The sequence below is a fragment of the Pezoporus wallicus genome, unplaced genomic scaffold (genome assembly GCF_028554395.1).
Source record: "Pezoporus wallicus isolate ANWC-B61680 ecotype Strahan unplaced genomic scaffold, APGP_CSIRO_Pwel_v1 contig_360, whole genome shotgun sequence".
NCBI classification, from domain to species: Eukaryota; Metazoa; Chordata; class Aves; order Psittaciformes; family Psittacidae; genus Pezoporus; species Pezoporus wallicus.
The window spans coordinates 875,124-895,880 of record NW_026640059.1 but is presented as its reverse complement, the minus strand read 5'-3'; the positions used below and the strand labels follow the sequence as shown (position 1 = coordinate 895,880).

The 20,757-nt window shown below is 38.1% G+C and overlaps 1 protein-coding gene across 2 annotated transcripts in view; it reads left to right on the top strand.

Annotated features, from left to right (window-relative positions):
• The window catches only part of CDC73 (cell division cycle 73), a 118,095-nt gene that overhangs the window by 22,931 nt on the left and 74,407 nt on the right, over positions 1 to 20,757 (top strand). For both annotated transcript variants that reach the window (XM_057417181.1, XM_057417180.1), the window contains exons 8-10: positions 1,821 to 1,919; positions 3,143 to 3,221; positions 13,186 to 13,250. In XM_057417181.1, the coding sequence (XP_057273164.1) occupies positions 1,821 to 1,919; positions 3,143 to 3,221; positions 13,186 to 13,250 (243 nt within the window). The remainder of the gene's footprint in view (positions 1 to 1,820; positions 1,920 to 3,142; positions 3,222 to 13,185; positions 13,251 to 20,757) is intronic.

Here is a 20,757-nt window from a genome sequence, read left to right as displayed (position 1 = left end):
TGTGAAAGCTGGTCATAAATGCCATGTGACTGAAAGAAGACTTGGCTGCTACATAGAGAATCACTCATATAAAATTCCTCCTCTTGTTATTTAATTAGTTCCTCCTCCTGAACTTCAGAAGACTGAGTAGCTTGTCATATTGAAGAGACAGAATGGGATAAAGCAAAGCAATGACAAGAATTGTGATTGATAGGCTGCCCAGTCCACAGTTTGGGAGAAATCTGCGAATTCCCAGTAAAAGTGTGTATTTTAGACTTATGTTCTGAAGAACAGAACTGATCATGTAGTTGATATATTCATGGATCACAGCTCTTTCAAGTTTTTCCACACCACCTCCCATACTTCCTCCCCCAGGACTTTTCTGACTGAAAAGAAGTTCAAATACAGTTTTGTGTGAGTTCTTTCAGTCTTTGTGAAAAGAATTGGGTTTGCTCAGGGAATGGCTTTGCCTTTGTAAGTGGTTTCTGGTGGTCTTCCAGTTCCTGCCCCTCCAGTCTGGAGCAGATTGCCAGGATGGTGGCTGAGGTTAAGTGAAAAGACTTGGAGAACTTTTGCTTTACAGCAGTCTAAATCATTTCTACACAATTCACCACAGAAGTCTTCGTTTTGTATTTCTTGCATTTATTTTATAACACCAGCAGTGTTAAGTAACACTGCTTCAGTGTTAGTACACAATACTCTGGAAGAATCTAAGCATTTTGTGAATACTTTATACTGTTCTGAGCCATGAAAAAAACCTGTTTTCCTTAATTGATAAAAGGTTTCTTTTACTGATGAAGTGTTACTGAAAGTTGACGGTAATGACAGATGTGTACACATACATCTATAGCTTAAAATGCCTATTGAGTGGTAACGTAAAAAGTATATGCCTTTCAAAAATGTAATTAGTGTTTACATTTTTGTTTAGAATAAAGCAGTCCTACTATTACCACCAGGAGGAATGCTTTGTTTAAAAACCTTGATTGGTATTTGTTCCGCTGTGTCTCATTGATCTGGTTATCTGACAAAGTTGTGAATGTGATTGTTGTACTTGCTTCCTCCAGTTTAAAATGAAAGGCTCTACTACTCAAATTACTTGGTGCCAAATGGAGTGAAATTGTGATTCAAGGTAAATATTAAAATAACTGCGCCCCGCTGAGATGGGGTTGAGCCTGTGAACTGTTAACAACCATCTAAAGCATGTTCTGCCCTGCTCAGGAGTCTTGCTGGAAAGCATAGGGAGTGGTTGCCTGTGTTGCCTCAGCAGCATCAGGGTTCTTGAGGACTCTTCCCTAAGAGGAGCTGAACATGCTCTCTTGGTGGAGGAAAGCTTTTAGCAGGGTTAGGCAAACAAAGGAGCTGTGCCCAAGACATCCTGTCTGGAGGCCGGAGGTGAGCAGGCAGGCTCTCATTAGCAGATGTGTACTTGGGTCTCAGAGATGAGACTTGTTCTGGAAATCTTGAGCAAAACCTTTTCCTTCTTAATACATCACGAAGAGTTCTGAAGGGACTGTAAGGGCATGGTAGACAAGAGGGGAGAAGCAGATTACAAGAGCTTTTTGAAGAGTTTGGCTTACCTTGTGGTGTAATGATGCCAATTAGGTTTAAGAAGTTTGGGCCTTAAAGAATGGGGTAGCGCATAGAGGACTTAAAGAATAGGTGCCTTAAAACTTTGGATTCCATCACAGAAAAGTAATCAGGGAACATCTATTTAGAAAATTGATGTATTAGTTCTGTTTATTCTGTGAAGCACAAGTTGACTAAATGGTGTCTTTTACCCGTGGTGTTAAATGAAACCCGTACGTTCAGCAAGGTTCATGGTTATCTCATATGTTTTTCAGAACTTTGCGAAGAATATTTTTGCAATTCTTCAATCAGTAAAAGCCAGAGAAGAAGGCCGAGCACCTGAACAAAGACCTGCACCAAATACAGCACCGACGGTAAGAGCAGCACTTTTATTATGAAGACTGTGACCCCAAAAGTGAGAGTGTCATGTCATAATGAAATATAAAATTTAACTTCAAGCACAAGTTCATAGATAATCTTTGACTTAGATTGTGTACTGGTATTTAAGGAGTTGAATATATTAGTTTAATTTGTTCAGTATGTTATTGTTACTTAGAGATTAAATTGCTAGTGCCAGCTTCTGCATCTATCAAACGTTAGTGACATCCTGCATCTTTTTGTGAAAAATGTATTAGATGAGACTACTGCCATTTCAAACAAAATATTTTGCAGTTTTTCTGACAGGTTAGCAAATGTTTTCAGAATCTGGAACATGACTCATGAGTAGGAACAGCTTGAACCAGCTTTCTTTGGTCTGTAAAATCAGGAGGACAGACTTGGAGCTTTACTGGTTAAGTCTTTCTAGGTATTAGACAGGATTTGTTTTGTCTTATGATGTTTACTATCGAGTTCTATTAAAGCTAATATATTTTTGAACTAAGTGGCAGTCTGCTATAAAAGCTGTTTAATCATACTTGGATTTGTTTTTCCTGCTACTGCATTTAACTAAGAACGAAATTTAAATAGCAAGATGAATTCCAACATTTAAATATTTACTTAGTGTTGCATTTTGTAAATTGTGCACAGCACAACGTCCCATTCAGAATAGTTGTGAATATGTAACGAAGACATCCACAAAAAAGATTGGATTAGTATTTAGTGAGCCTCTATTTTAAAACTTTTTTCTCCAGAGTGCCTTTTATTTTTCCCTCCAACTTTGTTCTGGGTTTAGCAGAATTTTAGCTTAATTGGGCTGGCAAGGAACATGGTGTGTTCCTTGTGCTTGTGTGTGTGGTTGAAGGCTTAATCATGAATTGTCAGTTGACAGTATTTTTTTCCCCTGCTAATTCTTGAGATATTACAAAAACTTGGTGGTTTCATAAAACATTAAACTTTTAGCTAATGCAGTTTGTTACTGCTACTTTAGTTTTGCCTCTGGGAGTTGTCATAGCTTTCAGTATGTACTTCTAAACTGTTTCTGTTAGATTGTTAGTGGATGTTGAAGGGAAACATACGAGAATTTTTCAAATCCATTGGAACTCCTACAAAAATGAACTAGTTTTATACTCTTGAGCAGTTACCTGTAATGGCTTACTAAGTTCAAAACCCATGAAATACATTTTAGTATGTTTTACAGTTTTTATTTAACCTGTTTTAGGATCCCGCTTTACGAAATAAGCAACCTATTCCAGCTGCCTACAACAGATACGATCAGGAAAGATTCAAAGGCAAAGAGGGTAAGTTGATTGTAATACTTCTTTTAAAACAATAAGTAAATAAATTGTGAAATGAAACCAACGACCTGTAAAGTTAGGGTTAGGAGTTTTCCTGTGCAGTTACTTTTCAAGCCTAAAACAAGGAAAAAAAAACAAAACAAAGCAGTAACTATGCCTAACGATAGCTTTTCCAAGTAATTAAGTCTAAAAATGTTATTTATTAGAAATTATTTGTTAGGAAGTAAGGAAAAACCAGAACTATTTATGCATCCTTCTGAGGGCTTTCACTTCTTGCTGCTAGAACTTACATGCTACTAAATTGCATTTTAAATTGTAGATGAGTGGTTCAGCTTGCATCTTTTAGAGTATTTGGCTTTGCTCAAGTTAGTACCGTTTTTTGTTCAGAACATTCATATGCTGTGTATGTGAATGCTCAGATTTTGGAAGAGCTGTACTGTAGGTGATTGTTCAATTTTATATTGAAATGATGTGATTGTTTTTGCTATATAAATAAAAAGCAAGAGTATATCACATTATTACTTGGATATTCAGTTTTGATTGCAATGGGAGAAAGAAAAGCATAAAATATAACACCAATGGAGAATTTCATGCCATAAGAAATTTGTGAAGGTTGTGTTTTCCATGCACCTCATACTGAATAATATACAACAATTTGAAAATCTGACTGTAGCTATTTCTGCAGTTATTTAAAAAAAAAAAAAAACAACCCAAGTTTAGTAAATATGCACTTACACCTGAATACATCCTTTTGGTTTATGATTTTGTGTGTGTGAAACTGACTAGCAAAATTGGTCATATGTTCTATTATATCCTCTTGAAGTCTATTCTGTGTTGGCCTTAATATATGTTGATTTCAGTGCAGCAGTTTTTATTTACTGCTACTCATTGACAAGTGCATTTGGGGGTAGAAGGAAAAGGCTAAGCAGAATATTGGGTGGCTTTTTCAGCATGGAAAAATAACCTGCAGTAGCATTCATGAAGAATTAGGTGTTACAAGAGTCAGGAAAAGAAAGAGGGGACACGGGGGAATGGGACACCAACAAACCCAAAAATCCAAATCAGTCTTTCCATGAATGTTTTAATTAGAATCATATAATCATAGAATAGTTGGGTTTGGAAAGAACCTTAAGATCATCTAGTTCCAACCCCCCTGCCATGGGCAGGAACACCTCACACTAAACCATGTCACCCAATTAGAATTTATTCAGTTTATTTCTGATAATATTTTAATTGTTCAGCGGTGGCATATTTGCAAAGTTTTTTTCTTTTACTATCGTTTCCTATTAAGAGTTAAAAATAGTAGATAACTTTACTGTACAGTATGAAATAAAAGGTGGAGAAGGAAATTAATGGACAAGTGTTAACAGTTCAAATGTAAAATTGCCTATAATTCATTGTGGACTCTTCTTCAACAAGAACGTTAGGTAAAGGTGTAGTCTGCATGCCCCTAGATGACATAGTTCCAGTAAGCAACCTCTGTAGAAACATCTGTACTGAACAGGTGAATGTATTTTATGCTTTTACCCCATGTCTGTGGTTTGAGAGGGAGCAGAAAATAACAGGATTTGCATGGCAGGAAGAAGAAGCCAGAAGTGTTTGTCAAGCAGCTCACCAGTGCACAATTAATGTAGAGCTTTCTAAGCAGAATTCAAAAAAGAGATTAAATTATTGCAAGAGAAAAATGTTTCTGCCTGTAATTAGTAATACTTAATGATAAAATATTCCATTCATATGTTAATGTGATTCTAAGAATGTGGTCTTGGGGTTTCCTTCAGTGCTGAAGCGGACTGGACTGCCGCTCTTGTTGCAATTGAAAGGTTCTTTTGTGATGTGGTTTTGAAATGCCTCAGATGGTCATGTTCTACTTGGGTAGTTATCATTGGCACTTCTTCCTAGGACATGTTTACATGCCTTAACTTTCTGGTTTCTTATGTTTAGCGTAGTCACATATAGAGTTAATTTTGTATTTTAGTTTTCTGTGTGTATTAAAAGAAATGCACTATTTAGGAATAGTCCTGGTGTACCACCAATTTAGGTAAGCATAGGCTAACACTGGAAATAGAAATTTGGTGTTCAAAACACCGTATTTCAAACACAGGTTGACTTATAAAAGGTATTGAAGCATTTACGGAAGTTAGAATTACTAATTAATATCTAGATTTCTAAGGAGAGGGTGTAGAGATATTTGAGATACCTCAGTTACAAATTAATTTTAGAAAACAGTAAATCTTATTTACTTCTGATGTATTCCTTTATAAAACTGTAAATTTTTAACATTTTAGTCTGACTAAAACTCACAGTGCAGGTGTTTTTCAAAAGCTGTAATTGGGCATTAATGGTTTCCAATGTGATTTGCTAAAAAGTGAACTATATATGTCACTTGCAACCATATCACAAGTGAGCTCATTCACTGAAGGATTTTTATTTCGGTTGTCCTCAGGATTAACTTGTGGCCCCCAAATATTCAGTGCAGAAATGAGATTGGAAGCAGAAATAGCCATCAATAAAAGTAAAAGAAAGCGTTTTTTGTTCCTCAAAGACGGTTCTTGAGTTTTACAGCTAATGTAGTAAGAACTCGGAATTACAGCGTATTTATGGGAAGCCTGCAGTGTTGGGGATTTTGGGAAGGAAATCTGAAGTAATTGGTAATAATGGGTAACATGCGAGATAAAGTTAAACCCTATAGATTTGTGTCACTTTGAAGTTTCCACATCTTACTCTATATGGCTGTGCATGTGGTTGACTAGAAATTGTGGAAGGGAGGATTTTATGATGCGTGTAACATGTGTAGTAGTGATTTTGGTGAAAGAGTTAAACAAAGGCAAGAGAAGCAGTTTCTCCAAGCTTTTGTCTTTGTGTTTCACCTGTTTGCTCTTTCCTCAGAGGTATTAAAACAATAGGCATAATTCACAGTAATCCTCTCCTAGATGCATCCTGATTGCTGCTTACTGTCTGTGTGCAATTTCATGTAATACTACAGTATTCATGAAAATTTAAAGTTTAGGTAGCAAAGGTATGATATGTTGTTTCTTTGAATATTTGTGTGGCTTAATACAGAATTCTTCCATTAACAGTATTGCTCCTAGCATAAAGAGGTCAAAACTTTGTTGAAGTTTAAGTCCAGCCTCAGAGCCGTGCGGCTGGTTGCTCACTCCCCTCTTTGTTCCCCCCGCCCTGCTCCCAGAGGGATGGGGAGGAGAATCCAAAGAATGTAAACCCGATGGGTTGAGATAAGAACAGTCCAGTAACTAAGGTATAACACAAACCCACTATTACTGCCAATAATAATAATGATAAGGGAAATAGCAAGGGGAGAGAACTAAAGGGGAAAGGAAAAAAAACCCAAAACAAACCAACAAGACAATAAGCACAAGTGATGCACAATGCAGTTGCTCACCACCAGCTGACTGATACCCAGCCAAACCCGAGCAGCAGTCTGGGCCTTCCAGGTAACTCCCCCGAGTTTACATACTGGGCATGATGTGCTGTGGTATGGAATATCCCTTTGGTTAGCTTGGGCCAGGTGTCCTGTCTCTGCTTCCTTCCAGCTTCTTGTGCTCCTCTTAACTGGCAGAGCATGAGAGACTGAAAAGTCCTTGATCGGGATAAGCATTTGTTAGCAACAACTGAAAACACTGGTGTGCTATCAGCATTGTTCAAAGACTAAAGCCAAAACCACAGCACTGCACCAGCTACTAAGAAGGAGAAAGATAACTCTTTACAGATGAACCCAGGACAAGTTCATACAACTAAGACAGTAAATTTAGGAATTTTAACATAAGGTGCATTAAGTAAACTGCTGAGTTGCAGGCAAATTTCTCTGCTTCTTATGATGGATCATTATTTCTGATGAGGTATACCAGGATAACTCTCTGGTTGGCTTAAATAAAACTTTCATGCCAGATGGAACAGGTATTGCTGCTGAAATGGTTTAGACTGCGTTAATAGTAAATGTGAGGGGTGTGGTAGTTATAAAGTACTGCTCTTGAGGAGCAAGTAATCAGTTATATCTGAAGTAAGTGGAACTGCTTATGCAGCTCTGAGTCAGTAGTTGCTAGCTTTATCTCAAATAGGTGTCTTGTTCCTGCAGCTTTGGTTAGGCAGGAGAGGAAATCTTTCCTTTGACATTCTTAAGTTCTGTGATGTATGCCCTAGGAAATGTATTAGAATGTCTCTTGCAGTAGGACTCTATGTCCTAGATATTTCTGCAGTGAAACGTGTCACTCAGCAGTGCACCCATCATGCTACACTGTTCAAATGGTTTTCAGGTGAGGAGGCAAACTCCCTGTAATTACTTTCCTTGACTGTTGTTTCCTTCCTGTTGGTTTTGTTTCTTTCACGTTAGCAGTCAGTGATGGTATCCTCTCTTCATCAATGTAGAGCTCCATTCTGTACTAAACTTTCCCTACTTTTCCTTTTGTACTTTTATTTCTTTCCTTCATACTCCTCATTAGGGACTGATTTGACAGGACAAGGAGTAATGGGTTTAAAACTAAACGGGGGAAGCTCACGTTAACTCTAAGGAAGAAGTTTGTTACTGTGAGGGTGGTGAGGAACTGGAACAGGTTGCCCAAGGAAGTGATAAATGCTTCATCCTTGGCAGTGTTCAAGGCCAGGCTGGACAGAGCCTTGGGCGACATGGTCTAGGATGAGGTGTTCCTGCCCATGGCAGGGGGGTTGGAACTAGGAGGAAATATGTGCAAGAGATTCACATTTGGAAAAAAAAAAGTTACATTCTACTTTCTGGTGTGACCAAGTAGTTTGATAACTTTCAGTACTGTAAATCCACTTCAATGCTGGAATAGACAGTTTCATACTGCAATTTTTTTCTATTAGCACTCTGAGACACTTTTAAGAACTTGGTGTTAATTACTTGTAATATTATTGCTGAAGTATTATATATGAACTGGGTAGAGAGTTTTGTAAACTAGTAAGTGTAGCTTGGAAATGTAGACATGAAACTAACCTTCTACTTGTCAGGGTGTAGTATTGAAAAGGACTATTCAGTAAACTCTTATGCAGAATGAAATTTGGTGTCAGTGATTTAATTACCATGGGTGTGAAGTGGGGTAGTGAATCATTTCCAGGCATTCTGCAGAGCTGTTGCTATCTGGGGTTTGAAGAGTATACAGCTGAAAAAAAGAAAAAAAAAGTGGTTATTCAGTCTTACTCATCCACAGATTAAACTCAGATTTTTAACTTGAGCTCTTCAGTATTTCAGAGACACACTGCTTTGGTCTGTCTCTGTTTGCCTACACTTTCTTCCAGAAATTCAGGTTAATTTGAGTCTTTTTAAAGCTTTAGTAATGTGTCGGTGCTCAAGTTTGCACCTGCATTGGATGGCTAGAACTGCAGCAGGTGCAGAGTCAAAATGCAAAGTGACCTAGATGGATGTAGAGCAGAGGGCTTTAACCACATGGATGGCACTTTGAACATTAATAATTGTATACAGGAAAATGGAACATATGCCCAATTGGTGATGGAGAATATAACCAGTCAAAAAGTTAATGCATATTTTCATTTCCAGGTTTAATTCTTTTAAATAAGAAGGCACTTAGATTTATGCATGATGATGCTAGAAAGGTAACTAGTGATGAACCATACTGGAAAATGTGTTATTCTTTTGACACTCTTTGCGGCATGGAGCTATGAAATTGTGATCATAATACATGCAGTGACTGGAGAAGTAAATTTAGTCTTAATATTAACTGGTTTGGAAGCATTAGAATACATGATTCATTACTCATTATTGTGTTTAGTCTCTCAAGATATAGGCATTTGTATAGCAAGAATCCAGTGGAAATGCATTTGTTGATATTGGTGTTTCTAACAGTGTTTACATTTATAAAACTGATTCTAGTTGGCAAATGGATAAAGTTGAGATACAATTCTTCACAATACATTAACGTTGGGCTTTGCTAGCATTCTATACTCCCTAGTGTTAGACCTGCTTTTGAAGTATTTAATGTAGACTGCTTTTTGCCTAATGAGAAATGCATAAATTATGTAAACATGTATATGAAACATACATAAATTTTGTAATTTTATTGAAAAGTCCCAATGTATTGAAGACTCTCCTTTTTCAACAGCTGTTGTGCATCTAATTCCAGGTTTAAAAATAAGGGTCCAAAATCTTGCCATCATGATATGTTTACTTTAAGGTCTCTTTTCTGCTTAAATACCTTTTGTGTAATAGATTGCTTATAAATTTAACTGCTACCTCTATTACCATTAGTGAAGCCATGATTTTGAAACTAGAGTTACAAATGAATTCTCAGCCAGGCATTAGTATTTCATTTCTGTGCTGGTGCATGACTCAGCAGTACAGATTTGAGGTGGTGTGGGAGGGAGGGGAGAAATAATTGCTTTTTTATTCTCAGCCAGAGGGTATGGTACAGCATTTATGCTTATATATGCTGGGGGCACATCCCCTGGTTGCTCTCTGTTTTACTCCTCTTTATTGGGGCCTGTGGTTCCTCTTGTGTTTGAGGTTTGCTTTTGAGCAGCTGTATCAGGGCCAGCCACTGCTCTCAGAGAATGCTCTGGAAGAAGTGCCTCTCCGCTTTCTAGCCTAGCCCTTCAATGTCTTTTACAACCAGCTACATTAACTGGGCTAACACTCTCAGCAATTTTGAAGTGGGAATGCAGCTGTAACTGTAGAGTCCCTGGCTTGGAAGTGTTTTTTTTTCTCTCTGCACAGTCTGTATACATTGAGTAGAGCTGAGGGTACCACTGTATGTGGCCAAGTGTACAAACTGTCGAAACCTTATAAAAAGGCATAAAGTGCAAGTGACAGGACTGTCGCTTGCAGCAGTGTTTATTTCTGTAAGAAAAGTGAGTGGCTGGCTGGTAGAATATCACAGGATGAATGTGAGGTTCAGGTCGAAAAAGCTGCACTCTGAGAGAAGAATGTGCTGTTACCAGTTAAAGGAGGGTTGCTGTCGTTATCTAGAAGATGACGATCCTCAACTCATTCTCCAGATGCTGAAACCAGAATTTGAGGCAGGAAATTTGAGTTGTTGGGCAGTTATGAAGATGGTTTCTTCTATTCATCCCCCCTACTTGCAGGGCTTGGGGTTTACAGTATACCTCAAGGTAGCTTCAGTAGCTGTTTGCAGGAATGTTAAGTGGATACCGGTATCCTACTTTGACCATTGAGTATCCCTTAAATATAAATTAATGAGGAAAAGTACTATGCCGTTATTTACAGATTATCAGAAATGCTTTATTTATTACCTGAGTAACTATTAAATAGCATTAGAAGGCACGTATAGCTGCTGGAAACATTAAGCAGGCAAGAATGTCCCATCTAATGCTTGAGGTAAAAGGAGTTCTTGAGGATCCTAGCTGTTTGCTTCTCCTGCTGGGATCAGCACAAGGCTGAGAGTGGGAGGCTGCTGAGAGCCAGGGCTCTGGCTAGTAGCTTTTGTGTCTCATTAAATGAACCAGGCCAGATTTTGAGAGACTTGGGGAGATTTTTGCAAAAGGTGAACCCACTGCCGGTCGAACAGAAGCTTGTTGCCTGCCTGCTGCCTCTCTCCCCTTTGATTTGCTTTCTAACTGTGGTGCTGGTTCTGTGGGCCTTTATTCCCTTTGCAGCGCTCATGGAGACTTGAGTTAGGGTTTCCTAATCAATTGAGAAAGAATGTGAAGTTTTATTAGAGGGAAAAGTAGAAATAGAGTCCAGTGGAGAAGAAATAACTGAAACGGGGATCTAACATGTACAACTAATTAAAGACCCAGTATTTGTGCTTAACTGAAAGAAATCATGGTAGGCTGGGCACAATGGGAGATGCTTTGCTGGCCTTTTTAAGGGTTGTCTGTCATCTTTGGAGTTTTAGAGGAGCATCTGGTTAAAGTAGCTGGAAATTCTCCATGTCACAGGCAAGAGGAAACCATAACAGGTCCATCTGAAAAGGGGAGAGGTTCTGCTGTTGTTGTTCTTCTGAAAATCACAACCGTCAGCCTAGGTTATACACCTCCTGATTTATGTCACTCCAGGTCAGCAAAACCCTCTCTTCAATGTAGGGCATCTCTACCAAGTATTCTGCAGTGATAATATTCTGAGATATTAATATGCTGCTTGCCCAAAAACAGTGACCTGTATAGTCACAGAGGAAGCTATTATCCATAGAAGTGGTGGTCAGGTGCAACTTAAGTATCTTTAGCTCAAATTCAGCTCTGTCAGTCCTAATTATTCAATGCATAATTATATCTTGGGGTTGGGGAGCAAGGCAGTAAACAGACACTAGGCTTCTTTTTCTTTCCATAGTAAAGAAGACTGAATTCATGTCTGTGTATACCTGCGGTTTGCTCTCTCAGAATCAATTCTGTGTGGTTCAGAAATGTGAAATCTGGCAGAAGGGTAGAGGTGGCTTCAAGAAGCAAAGATGAAGGAGGCCTGGAGATGGTGGCTTTGTGTAAAATAAAACATGAGCAGTAACAGTAGGCCTTTCCACTTAGTAGTTGGTGGTAGGTCTGATTACCTAATTGAGGGAGTGGTGGACGGGGGGAGACAGGTAAAACAAAAAAAAAAAAAACAGTGTTCAGGAAGTAGATACCTGTCTCTGTGGTAAGATGAGTATGATCAGTTTTCAGCCCCCTTCGGGTATATTTATCTAAGCACTGTGGAGTTATTAAATCTGGCAAACTTTTCTGCTTCATTTCCTATGAGTGTCTGATAATCTTTGTCATCTAAGGAAGAAAGGATGAGCAACCACAGATGCTTCCTAGAGCCTCTCTGCGTTGTTTTCAGGGTTGTCTGGCTTTCAATTTAAGTTAATTTGTGTATCTTAAGGAGCAAGAAGCTCTACCAATCTTGAAAATCTGGTGTTTTTCTTGGAATATTTTTAGGTTCAGGTGTGAGCATTACCTCAGTTCCATTTTATTTCTGGTGTTACAGAGTTTTTTTGCTGATGCATTGTATGAAGGTGGTGTAATAAATGACAAAAAAAATCTTTCAATGCCAAATAGCTGTTTCTGCACAGTGTCAGAAACTGTTATGCAGATCTAGTTGAAATAGCCCTAAAGTTTCCTGGGTATAGACAAATGCTTGCTTATCATGGTTTGGTGATTATCATGCCATTTTAAGGATGAATTTATTGGGTGGTTGGTTTGTTGGGTCAGCTGACAGTAGATGCATGAGGCTAGGGAATTTACAGAAGGAAAATAATTTCTTCCAAGTCCTCCTGACAATACTCAGGAACTGGCTTTGCTCTTAGAGTGCTGAGAGTAGGACAGAGAAGGAGGATTCAAAGGCAAACAAGCTAGTGGAAGTAGGTTTACTCACAGAGCACTTGCAGGCTTCTAGCACATACTCAGCATAAATTCAGTCTGACTAAAAATACTAAAAATAATATAAAAAACACCAACCCAGCTCAAACCAACCTTTTTTATCACCTTTAGTCTGAAAGTTTTGAATTTATGCAAATTCTATCTTCTAGATCATATGACAATTACATTGTTGTTTCTGCACTCCAGTAGAGAATTTATCATGTTAAGTAGCCAGTTTTATAGTCAGCATGTAAACTGCTTTATTATTAAGTTGTTTTTTCTTTTTTTCCATTAATAGAACTACAAATTGAATATTTTGCATTTTATAATGCATTCTGGGAATATGAGGTAGTTCTCCATTTTGTAGTGAAGAGAATTCTGAGACTGCATGCATGTTGTAACATATTCTCACAAAAAATTAAGTATATATTCTTTGGAGTGGTTTAAATGATTCCATGCAGCAGGAAATGCTTATTCAGGAAGCAGAAATACCAAACGGACATCTGTCTAAAGAAAACACAGATTTCCTAGTTACTGACCAGGTTTTATACTGTGAACAGAACCTAAAGCACTACCAGTAGCAAGATGCGTTACTTGCAAAACTAATTTACAGTGTATTTCTAGTGTTTTCCATTTAGACGTGACACCCCTGTGTTTGTAGTGATTTACAAGTGACGTTTTTTCCTTGTAGAAACGGAAGGCTTTAAAATTGATACCATGGGCACCTATCACGGAATGACTCTCAAGTCTGTAACGGTAAGCTGAAAGTCTTGTCTTAAATATGTTTTATAGAAGTGATAGTGTACCTTTATATAAATCTTTTCAGCTTGGGCTAAGCTCTGGAACATCACTTTGGTTGACCAACAACATTGATGGAAGTTTTCTGTGAAGAGATAAAACATGTTTTGTTTGGTCTGCATGTTTTAGAGATGTTAGCTCAAGGGACCTGTCTGCTGTGAAAAGGTGTGCTGGGAAGGCTTTGCTGGCAGAGTTTTGCTGGACTTGTGTATGTCTGTGAAGGACATCTTTCATATTTATAAGCAGTAACACTATACTTGCAAAGTGGAAGTAATAAAACTAGGTTTTGGATTATCACTGTTTCCTACTCTGCATTTAGAAGGGGTAAATTGCTTTAGTGGTGGAAGAATTTGACCTCTGTGTTACTGTCCAAGCTTTTTAGTCTAGCAAGATGAATTTCTTTTGTATGACTTTACTGTGCTATCAGTGGGAATTGCTACATACACAGGTAAGAGGGACCCTTAAACAGATTTCCTTTTTTTTTGGCCAGTGTTTGGCTGCTTTTGTTGAAGTGGGTTGAATGCTCTCAAATGCTGTTTTGATCTGCTGGGAAGTAGGACAGATGCTACAAAACTAACGTAAAAACCTCATTAAGGCTTTTGCCATCTGCATACCTATATAAATCTGATGAAAAGACAGCACTAAACACTCTCTTAAATCAATGCACTATTTCTAGTTTGCACTCCTAATTTGAATATAAAATAGTATCTTGAATGTAAGATACTGTTAAAAACATTTAGCTGAAGGTTCTGGCCCAAGTCTTTTGTTCCCAACCTCCTCTGTACTCAAATAAAAAAAAAAAAAAAAAAGAAGGAAGCTACTTAGTTCAAACCAGTGTTGTTTCTGGATTAATTCAGAAATTAATTGGGTGAAGAAAGAAAATAACCAATTGTGGCCCAAGTTTGTTCTTGAACCTTGCATGAATTTAGGGCTGCTTTATGAGGGATCAAGCAGTGTTGTTATACCAAACCCAGGTGTGTGTGGTATAATGTATTTGTTTCGAGTGGTAGTGACTTCAAATGACTTAGTAAATAGATTCTGTTTAAATTGCACAGAGAGAAAAGATAAAGGAAGAAGAAGAAAAAAATAGAGGGGGCGATATTAAAGTAAAGTAGAAATGTTGAAATGTGTTAAGCTTGTTGGTATAAAACCTGTAAAAGGGATACATAGTAACTAAAAATAATTGTTTTTTTTTGTTAGTTCATTGAAAAATAAGGTGGTTTTCGTTCTAGGAATCCTAGGTCATGTATTCAGCATAGTAGCTGCAGTTTTGAGGTGGAGTTATTAAACTGTCATTGCTGGTATCTTTCATTTAGAGAGAAAATACAAGTGATACTAAATTACTAGTACATCTTTCTGCAGCATAAACTAGAATTGTGAGAAATAACTGTTTAAGAGGTGTATTGCATGACTGCAGATAAAGCATCATCTGGTGTCATGAGAAATACTAAAACTCCATCTGTCATTTAACATTTTTCTAAGGAAGAACTTGTAAGGGATTTTTGGAACCTTATTTTCTAGAGTATTAAAAAGTGCCCAAAATGTTTAGCTCATTCATAAATTGCAGCAACTGATTTTGTGTTTCAGCCTGGGGAGAAATAAATTTTTTAATTAAATGACACAGTAATGTTCATCTGTTTTTTCCTCAACTTTGCCACAGTGATGGACCACGTGGTAATAATCCATAATCTTCAGATTGTTGTTTTGTATGGAATACTTAATCTCCTACCAGCTAGTAATTTCGTGTTATTTTACCTAGTATTATTTATGGTTTGTTTTTAATTTTTATGCTAGACAAAACTAGGAAGGATATAGCGAAGTAATTTATGTCCCTAGAGGTTTACTCAAAAAGTGCATTATACTCGTGAGCTAAATCATCGGAATATGCAGGATAGCGTTGGAATTGCATTCTGTCTACATGTCATCTGCTGTCCTCATAGTATGTTGCTATATATCTATTGGTATAATCCCTTCTGTGAACTCAGCAAACACTTCAAAGGAATTGAAGTATTACGTAGCTCTTTGATAGAGACTGTCTTCAAACTTAGGAACTCTGATTTCCAGATGAATGGCAAAATTTGAAAGGTTCATTTTTATGCCGTTGTTCTCCTTGACTTAGGTAGCTCCTCTGTTTCTTCTAGGGTACTTGTTTCCATGAATGTATTTATAGAGGGCAGTCATATTCTCTTAAAACTTTTGCTTAGCTAAGCAAGGTTTACTATGAAATAAGCTTTCAATCCTCATTTGGGTTTTTTCTTTAGCTATTCAGTTACAATTCATCTTTTTGAGCATGATGAAGTAAAATTTCATGGAGTCTTGTTACTTGTTTTTACTTCGGTTGGGAGTTGCATGTTGGAAGAGACTGTTTATCCTGGTGTGGTAGTTCACTTGATGGTTAATGTTACTGGCAACGCCATCTACCTAGACTTTTTTGTTTTCTCTGTTGCCCTGAGTCCTTTAGCTTCCTTGTCACACACTGACCTTTATTTTGTTTGGCTGAATGAAACAAATTGTTTGGATAATTGGTCTTCCCTTTAGAAGATTGATGAAGCCATTAGTTTCCAAAGATTTTGATCTCATTAACCTAGGAAAAAACTTTGCACATGTGACCTGCTGTCTGGAGTTGCCCACCTGCTTCTCATGTCAAATTTGTATGAAGCTTTTACTTGTTTCATGTTATATCCCCTACATGTCCTCCACTTTCATTCAACCCTATTGCAATTCTCTGGAATGATTTTTTATGAAATGTGCAAAACTTCTGGTTTTTGTTCTTGCTGAAATGTGAGTTGTCTTAGATGCTTGTTCTTTTTAACCGCAAAACAAAAAACTTCTGCATCTTGACTGCTTTCTTTTCATCAGTGATGTTGGAAACTTTCTTAGCATTCAGAATTTGTGCAAGAACAGATGGTGAATGGTGGGCTTTTTCTGAAGTAATGTCAGCTGAAATAGCTTGTGCTGCTGGCAGTTTTTCCCTGTAACAGGGTTTTTTGCTTAATTGGCACACTTACTTTCTCTTAGGAATAACAGACTTATTTAATTAATTTTTATTGTGAAGGAATGATTTAATTATTCTGGACCTGGCATTGTTTCTATCAGGTAATCTTTCCCAGAAAGCCTTTTTTAATACCTATGGCACCTTCTGTTTGCCCAGATTGACTGACTACAGGTCTACCTGCAGGCTTCAAAGTATAATTCCCAGTAGAGCAGGGCAGCTTCTGTCTTTTAAGTAGGAAAGTTTGAGATGGATCAAATAAGAGCTATGGAAGATAGGCGCGTTAGTATTTTCCTACCACTCGGGGTGTGAAGGAAGGCTGAGAGAGAATCTTAAGCTGATACTCTCAACATGTTCTTTCTACTTGTGTAAATTTGACGTGTTCAGGGCATTAGCCTTCTGCTTTTATAAAGAGATGTTAATTTGGAGTCTAAGCCACTGTTATCTGCTGGAAGCCTGGGAAGCGAGTCTGACCTTGTGTATGCAATGAAATTGAATTTTGGTCTGCTGGTTTCCGTAAGTAGAATATGTGACGTATTTAGCTGTTATAGCTTGAGATGTCAAGATCAGAACAAGTTAGCAGTCTGCACCTATATCAGTGTATGGGAGAATTTTCTTGTTCCATGTATGTCTGATAAAGCTGGCTTTTATAGCTTGGAAGAGAATACGCTTCGGTACACAAGCTGAGGGCATGCTTTGTATCAGCTGTCTGCACTTGCAAGCAGTACTTATTTCTTCATGACAATAATAGCCATAGTGATGATGGTTGTATTTATCTTATTGTTTTTTCTAAAGTTTTCATGATGTTGATATGAAAGAAAAGTAGAATGATAGCCTGTGGGGTTCTGTGGAATGATATCCTCCGAGTTTTGAGAGTCCTGACTAGTCGTGAGCTGTGATTCAGCTGTAGTTATAAACTTGGTTGCAAGCAAGAAAGATCTGCATAGTACTGCAGTAGGCTGTTACAGAAATTGTTGCCTTTACTAATTGCTAGAACTCCTATTTCTAACTGCTCGTTCCTTTTAGTGGTCACGGATGCTGAAGCTCAAAAGTTTCCATTGTCTTTTTGGTTTTGCTGCTAGTAATGGTATCTGTCATTGATCATCTGCACTTATTAGCAGCCAGAATTACTGCTGGCATTTCTTTCTGATATGCAGCAGCTCTTTTAGGTAATGAGATGATACCCTTACCTGGTAGTTTGGGTTTCGGACTATGTCTGAAGAACCAATAAAGTTCAGTTGAGGCACTTTGCTTGTAGCAAAACTCAGATTCTTGTGTGTATTCAGACATGTGAGTTTTACTTCTGGGAAGAAATTCTTTGTGAGTTTTCAATGCCTCTGAGTTCAGTGGTAATATTTTGTCTACAAATTAACAAAAGCAACATCCATCTTCCCAGTGTAAACTGCAAGGCTTTGCAACAATCTCTCAGTTGTAATATTACCCTGAATAAACATATGAAAGTATCAGTAATTAAAGAAAATAAACTACCCTTCAGTCCAAAAATATATTAAATACATTCTGTAGTCCTGAGAGAAAACAACTGGAAAAAAAAAAAAGGTGTGGGAGAGGGAGACCCCTGTGCAAGCCGCAATTAAGCAGGTAAGTACAAGCTTAATTTCAGAAGAATTGGAAGCACTTGTTGAGGTCAGCAGCATTTTTCATCAGTTTGTGGTCAGTGTCAGATTTTGAGCATTAACTGATCAAAGGATGTTACTATCCTCCAAATCTTTTGAGTATGGTGTAGTCTCAGTGGCTTTATTATTTTACAGTGGCTTTATTATTTTACCTAAGAGTTTTGCTTAACATCTGATGAATTTTCCAAGTTTTAGTGTGTAGTAGAATGAAGGAAAATGCTAACTTTCTGGCACTGGAGAGGAAGCATGTTGAGGCAGAAGCAGTCTATGTAGTGTATGCACATATTTTATACAAAAGACTTCAGATAATCAGTATGCTTCATTGAAGTAGGTAAATCTGAGATTTTTTTTAGTTTATTGTGAGAAATTAATATTGTGATTCGGTGCCAAATCTTGAAATGACTTTTCAGAAGCATATGGTGGAATTGGCCGTTGTCTCTCAGTACACAGATAAACAGCACTTACCTCTAAAAAATAAAAATTGAATACATCTTAACAGATATGACTGCCTATCCACACATCACCAGTTTAGTGTCATGCCCTAATCTCATTAAAATATTTTAGAGAGCAGTGGTATTGAGGGAGGACTCAACAAAAGAACAGGCTCTTTGAAAGTGTTTGAAACAGGCTCTGCTTCAGAGCCTAATTTTCACCCAGTCTGTGCATAAGCTGGTCATTATTCTTAACACAAGTGGCACACAAGCCTGCCCCCGCTCCCCTCTGCGACTGAGCAGCATTCTGCGAACTCTGTGTGCTTACTGTTCAATTTTTAACCATCCAGAGGAGGTGAGGAAAACTGTAAAAATTGTCTATTAGAAGAATGTTGCATAGATGATGCTGGAGGCAGGGACTTTTGTTGTCACTGGATTTGTTCACCTTTTTCATCTGAAGTACATTTCTCCATAACTATAATTCAGGCATAACTGCAAGGTTCTCAGTCAGTGAGCGTTAAGGGCTAGGACATGACTACCAACTCAAAAAATCCTGGAGTGGGAGAAATGGATGTTTCCCCATAATTGTCTGCCAGCAACTTTACACTGCTCTGGGGTAACAGACAAAAAGCCTAGAAGTGTGTCTGTATTACTGTAATGAGAGTGGGTGAAATGCAAGCAAGTTTCCTAAGAACTTTTACTGTATTTTATATTTAGGGTCCACACGACAATTTCAGTGGTTGGTATTTGTCGTGGTTTAAACCCAGTCAGGTAACTCGTTCCCTCACTCCCCCCCTTCTTTCCCTCCCCCTACTCCCAGAGGGACGGAGAGGAGAATCGAAAAGAATGCAACTCCCACAGGTTGAGATAAGAACAGTTTAGTAACTAAGGTATAACACAAATCACTACTGCTACCACCAATGATAATAATGATAAAGGAAATAACAAGGGAAGAGAATACAACACCTCACCACCAGCTGACTGATAACTTGCCCCCCCAGCCCCAACCAAGCACCGACCGATACCTCCTCCAACCCTGCAGTCTCCCAACCCTTCCGGCTAACTCCCAGTTACATCCTGGGCATGACGTGCTGTGATATGGAATACCTCTTTGGTCAGTTTGGGTCAGGTGTCCTGTCTCTGCTTCCTCCTGGCTTCCCCTCCTCCCTGGCAGAGCATGAGGCTCACAAAGTCCTTGGCCAAACCAAAACATCACTATCAGCTCTGTTCCCAGGCTGAAAGTCAAAACACAGCACTGCACCAGCTACCAAGAAGGAGCAAAATGACTGCTACTGCTGAACCCAGGACAGTATTTCATTCCCACAGTTGTTTTAGTGTAAATAGTCAAACTGATAGAGGCCGAGGAAAATCACGCGCAAATACGGTTTTCAAGAAAATGTGTTAGGTTGAACAATGCTGCACTGGTTTTCTCAGTGACTGTAAATCATGTACATCTGTGCCAAGATATCTTGTCGTTGTACTGCGTCATACAACAGAACTGCCTGTTTTGTTTCTTATAATAGCTTTTATTTTATTTTGAGACTAAGAGCTGCAAATTCTAGAAAAGTGAATGTTGAATAATCGGTCATGCATCTGGAAGTTAGGCATTGCTATGTTGCCAAGAATGTTACTGAACAAAAGAGGGAGCAAGACCTAGAGCCATTTAGCTTTGTTACTGAAAGAATGTGTCTGAAGTCACTGTACTCCATAAAACTCTTGTTTCAGGGTGCTAAGTGTGCTTGTGGCATGTCCATCAGGTCCTTGAGTAGTTTTAATGGAGGAGTGCCAAGTGTGAGAATCCAAAGTATTTCTGAGCATGCATTGAAGTGGCACTTTAGACACCCAGGGAGCTTTGCTTAACAAAGCTTAACCCTGAATATTTTTGGTATAAATTTTAAGATGACCTGCTAGACCTGTCTTTGCCTAAAGCTGAATGGTAGGGGTTTATTTGCTAGCCCTGTGAGTGTCCCTTGAGAAACTCATCTGACATGTGCACAGTGCACAAGGGCTCGGATCCTTTATGAATGGTTCAAGAGTCACTCTTTTGGAAACATGACCACAAATAAAAATGTCTAGGGCACTTAATTTGCATGCTTTGAACTGGATGTCTACTTTCTGCTTGAATCCTCCATGGATTCTGAGATTCATTTGTGTTTCTCAGGTCTTAAGATTTATGTATAATATCTGCTAATGAAAGTTTTAAAGGGCATTGCTCAATGAGACCAGCTGAACTTGAGCTGCAGATTCCTATACTTTGCCCAAATTGTTCTGAACAATCAAATATCATGTGCTTCATACAGGTCTTCCGTTAAACAATCTTGTCAACATATTTCCCTCTATACGTTTTCTTCAAGCACCTACTGAATATGCAGCAGCTATATCTTCAGCTGACAGTTCATTGTCAAATT